At 36.1% G+C, this 5,071-nt stretch overlaps 1 protein-coding gene across 1 annotated transcript; it reads right to left on the bottom strand.

The window, feature by feature from the left end:
• Positions 1-835: 835 nt before the first annotated feature.
• LOC137621962 (zinc finger BED domain-containing protein 5-like) lies at positions 836-1,384 on the bottom strand. Its single transcript, XM_068352459.1, has one exon. It carries the CDS (start codon positions 1,382-1,384, stop codon positions 836-838), a length of 549 nt encoding a protein of 182 aa, XP_068208560.1.
• Positions 1,385-5,071: the final 3,687 nt, after the last annotated feature.

Consider the following 5,071-nt stretch of genomic DNA (forward strand, 5'->3'; position numbering starts at 1 on the left):
TTTATCTTAAAATTTATTTCATGACATGCGTTCATACATGGCTGAAATATGCTTTGATATTTTGTCCATATATTACTAATCCCAATAAAACCTTTTTTTATTGGATCCAAAAAAAAAGCTAAAGACGTTCATGGTAATTTACGCCTAAAAAAAAAAAAAAAAAAATCGTGTCCAGATAAATTTCTGTACCTGATTGATGCACGAATAAAGTCTGATATCGTCAGTAGTAACTTTGTTTACGAGTGATTATGTATAAAGTATATATACATATATTTTCTCAACTATAGACCAGATGCCTTTCACGTTGATGGGCTCTTTAAATATAATTCTATGAACGAACCCCTCGACGTAAAACATCCCAAACATTGGCTGATGCAAATAATTAAACTGGAGACCCGTGGTTTTCATTGCAACCGGCACCCCCCCCCCCACCCCCACCCCCACCCACACACACATACTGCATCATTAACATCTGTTCAGTTATAGACTATTCCGCTTCTGAGTATTTAGGCTAGCATCTACCAGTACATATTTAACCCAGTCTTTTGTAATTGTGTTATCCTTCCTCTAGTCAGCAGGGGTTCTCAACCTTTTTCCCGTCAAGTCCCCTCTGAGATATAAGACCATTTACCAGTACCCCCCCGGTAATCTGACATCGAACAAAATGGTAATTTAGTAACTAACTCAATGTACAATGGTACAACATAGGATATTATGAAATTATTCAAATTTTTATTACTTTATTGAGATGAAACATGAATATTCCAAGTATTTTACAGTGATACTACACATGCAGAAATGAAACAATATTTCCTTTATCAACCATTACTGAACTTCAGTGTGAAGGCTGTGCCTGTCTGTTACAAACAAGTTTCTCAATTCGAGGAGCAGTATTAGACAGGCACAATCGTAGGTCATGTTCCACATTAAGCCGTGATCGATGTTTGGTTTTCATGTTCAACAGCGTTGAAAATCCTTGCTCACACAGATAAGTACTAGGGAACATCAACAAAGAGTTCAGAACTACTTTAGATACAACAGGGTAAATCTCACTCATTTTAGCCCAGAACTTGGTTAGGGAAAGTGTTTCAAATGTATCTTTTGCAACAGAGTCGTTCACCAACTCTAAGAACTCCTCTTGCATGTTATCTGGGAGAAGGTGCACATTCACAATGAAAGGGTTTCTAATCAATTTTGATTCCAATTCACTCAATTCGGGGAAGTAAGACTGCAGCTCCATCCGCAGAGAAGCTAGATGTGATTGCACAAGTTGCATCACATCTTGTTTTCCAGTGTTTTGACTTTTATCAAGTGCCTCACCAAGGTGTTCAAACATGCTAAGATTTCCATCTTTGACCTTCCCTTCCCAAAGCTCCAGCTTCATGGTCAGTGACCTAAGTTTGTCCATGAAATCACTCACTGTGGCAAAACGGCCTTGGAGGGATAAGTTAAATGAGTTGAGGCTTAAGAATATGTCACTCAGGTAGGCCAGCTTCTGAAGCCACTGGCTGTCTGACAATTTCTTGGTGAACTCAAGTGACTTTGCCTTGTTGTCACATTTGAAGAATTCAGTGAGCTCCTCCTTTAGTGATTCTACTCTTGATACCACATTCCCCCTCGACAGCCAGCGAACCTCTCTCTCTCTCTCTCTCTCTCTCTCTCTCTCTCTCTCTCTCTCTCTCTCTCTCTCTGAGCAGATGTAACTATCTAAAAAAAAATTTTTCGTCAGCCATCTAAGTACCCCTTGAAATCTGGTTTTGAACCCCTGGGGGTTCGCGAACCCCAGGTTGAGAACCCCTGGAGTCTAGTGTATCCATATCATTTACTTTTTCCTCCAATTTGCTACATATTTTACCTTTTGGTTTAATCTTCATCTTTTGTACTCCTTTAGTTTTTCATATGTCACAAAAACAAACATTGAATCCCAACAGTTTCAATCAACGTCCAACATTACAGTCGTATATTTCCCGCTTTGTCTATTATAAGAAAGTCCCAAGTTTGTTTTCTATAATATGCACACATTTTATCCTGTAACTCATGTCTGCGATCCTAGCATCATCTGTTAATCTACTCCCAAAGACCTTTATGAATAAAATACATCTTTTATCCCATTCATTTTACCATCCTTTGCAATATTTTTTTTTTCACTATCTTCATTCATGACCTGTCCATTCCATAACAAGAATCTGCCCAAACATCTAATGTTCCCACTCTGACTTCTGGCATCTTTCATTAAACAATTATAGCATCACACATATAAATATATATTTATATGTGTATATACAGTGTACATTTATATTCATATATATATATATATATATATATATATATATATATATATATATATATATATACATATATATAATAATAATATATATATAATATATATATATATATATATATATATATATATATATATATATAAATATATATATATGTGTGTGTGTTTTGTGTGTTTTTGTGTGTATATTTATATGTATATATATATATATATATATATATATATATATATATATATATATATATATATGTGTGTGTGTGTGTGTGTTTCTGTGTGTATATATATATATATATATATATATATATATATATATATATATATATATATATATAGCCTATATATATATATATATATATATATATACCTGAATGTGTGAATGCGTATAATGTAATGAGTATTTTTATCCCATTCACTTCTACGTATTAAGAAGAATAATGAACCATTATTTTCTTGCCCAGACGAAGAGCATTTCCCGCGGCTTTTGATATCTCCGCTGCTGTTAGATTGGTCGATTAATGATTCTCGAGTCTCTTCTTTATCTTGTTGGTTTTTTCAAGCCATTTTTCACGAGTAGGTCATTATAATCTTCCCGAATTATTGAGTTTTCAGGTAGCTTTTTCCTCTCTCTCTCTCTCTCTCTCTCTCTCTCTCTCTCTCTCTCTCTCTCTCTCTCTCTCTCTCTCTCTCTCTCTCTCTCTCACATTTTATAGTCTTTATCCCTCCGTGGAAGTCCTCCCTTTCTCTGTTCATTGAAGTCGAATTAGGCAAGGTGACAGAAAGTCTGCTTTATAGATATGGAAGTAAAGAATTTCGTTGGATTTGGAAAATGAAGGACTAGAAATTCCTAGGAAAAATAATTAATAAGAAAATGTATCTTCAAACCGATTTATTTTTAATAGAGACTAGTTAGGGTCACATTACTTGAAATATGCAATAGAGAGTTCGTATGAAATTGTCTAGCTTATTCTTAAACTCGTTTACTGCGTTACTGTTCACTACTTCTGTTGGAAGTCCATTCCAAGTACTTGCAATTTTGCATGTAAAGAAATTCCCACATTGAGTGGTACTGTATCTTTTCAATTCCAGTTTGTATCCGTTACCTCTGGACGGATTTGTGCTAAGTGTGAATAGATTATTGTAATCTACATTTGTTATTCCTTCAAGAATTTTGAATGCCTCTATTAACTGTCTCCTTAGTCGTCGAGTTTGTAAATCGTATAAGTTCAAACGTTCCATCCTCCGTCTATATCCATTTGCCTTAGTGTTGGAACTAAATTAGTTTGGTGGCCCCCGCTTGTACTGTGTGTGTGTGTGAGAGAGAGAGAGAGAGAGAGAGAGAGAGAGAGAGAGAGAGAGAGAGAGAGTGAGAGAGAGAGAGAGAGAGAGAGTGAGAGAGAGAGAGAGAGAGAAAGGGTTTACTTCAGATTGGAAACTGAGCTCGTACTTCAAATGTTCTTCAGGACAACTTGAGAAGAGAAAGCAGTATAGTTTTCTTCCGTAAAGTGAGTTTTGAATACTATCGCGTAGTAAAACCATTCTGTCGTGGCCGCTGAGACGATTTCTGTTCCCCTGTACAGCGTACCCATGTCAAATAATTCGACCACCTTAAGGAAACATGAACAATGTGGTTAGAGACGAGCCATCCAAACTGAGTGAGACAATGCTAGCCGTTAATGACAGATGCCATTCTCCAGGGTATGCCCAAGGTGCATCCTCACCTTTTTCACTAATCTCACTGGATTAAGACAAGATTAAATCTGCTCTCTCTCTCTCTCTCTCTCTCTCTCTCTCTCTCTCTCTCTCTCTCTCTCTCTCTCTCTCTCTCTCTCTCTCTCTCTCTCTCTCTCTCTCTCTCTCTCCTGTTATTCTTGTCGAGCATACAGTATATATTTCATTAGGTACACTGTTAAATAAGCGTAATTTTAATCGGACATTGTCCGTAAAAGTATACTGTTCTTAGCCGTAATTCTGTAAAATACTAGACAGGGTAATTTTTACCCTACCCTGTTATCGTATTACGGGTTGATGATCATAATATCACCATTTAACGTCAATATTTCCGTTTATTAGATGGTAACTGCCTGGCAACATTTATTACTGGATTTTTACCGGTTTTTCGGCATATTTTCAACAGTGTAAGGTATTCATTTCTATAAGGATAATTTCAACCAAGTACATTTCCCCAAAATCATAATCCCAGGATATTTGCCAGTTTTATCCTACCGTCTTAATATGACTCGGACAGAAGGTAAGTTTGAAATCCGATTGACCTGTCCTTGGAGGTCTCAAGGGTAAATTTATGTAGCAAATATCAGCAAGCCATATTTAATCCCTTGGATGGTTGATCTTGGGTTATAAAATGTAGTGTTTGAGACAGTGATTGTATTATCTAGCAAACATAAACCATGGAAAAATCTCCCAATCGTATTCTCCGTCCCAATGCCAGGGAAATAGTACACAGTGTGTACAAGTATTTCACAAAAGAGAAGATGAACCGCGGCCATTTTACTGATGTCACCAAAGCATGTATCCGTACTTCTGAAGCCACAAATGTACGCAAGAAGAATTTGGAAAACCGAAATTTCATAAAAGAATAAAGCTTTAACCTTGTGTTGTGACTGCTCTAGACGACTTTGATAAATGTGTTTTAAGAAGAACAGTGTTAAGTTTTTATGCACGAAATAAAATCCCCACCCTTGAAAAAATACTGGCAGAAGTTAAAAGAAAGTGAAAGAAAGTGGAGATCACCCTTTTGTTTATTTAGATGAAACCTGGGTAAATCAAAATTAT

The sequence above is a fragment of the Palaemon carinicauda genome, chromosome 28, assembly GCF_036898095.1.
Source record: "Palaemon carinicauda isolate YSFRI2023 chromosome 28, ASM3689809v2, whole genome shotgun sequence".
NCBI classification, from domain to species: Eukaryota; Metazoa; Arthropoda; class Malacostraca; order Decapoda; family Palaemonidae; genus Palaemon; species Palaemon carinicauda.

Excerpts from the sequence above, each read along its gene's own strand:
- LOC137621962 (XM_068352459.1), bottom strand. The coding sequence starts at position 1,384 with ATGAAGCTGGAGCTTTGGGAAGGGAAGGTCAAAGATGGAAATCTTAGC.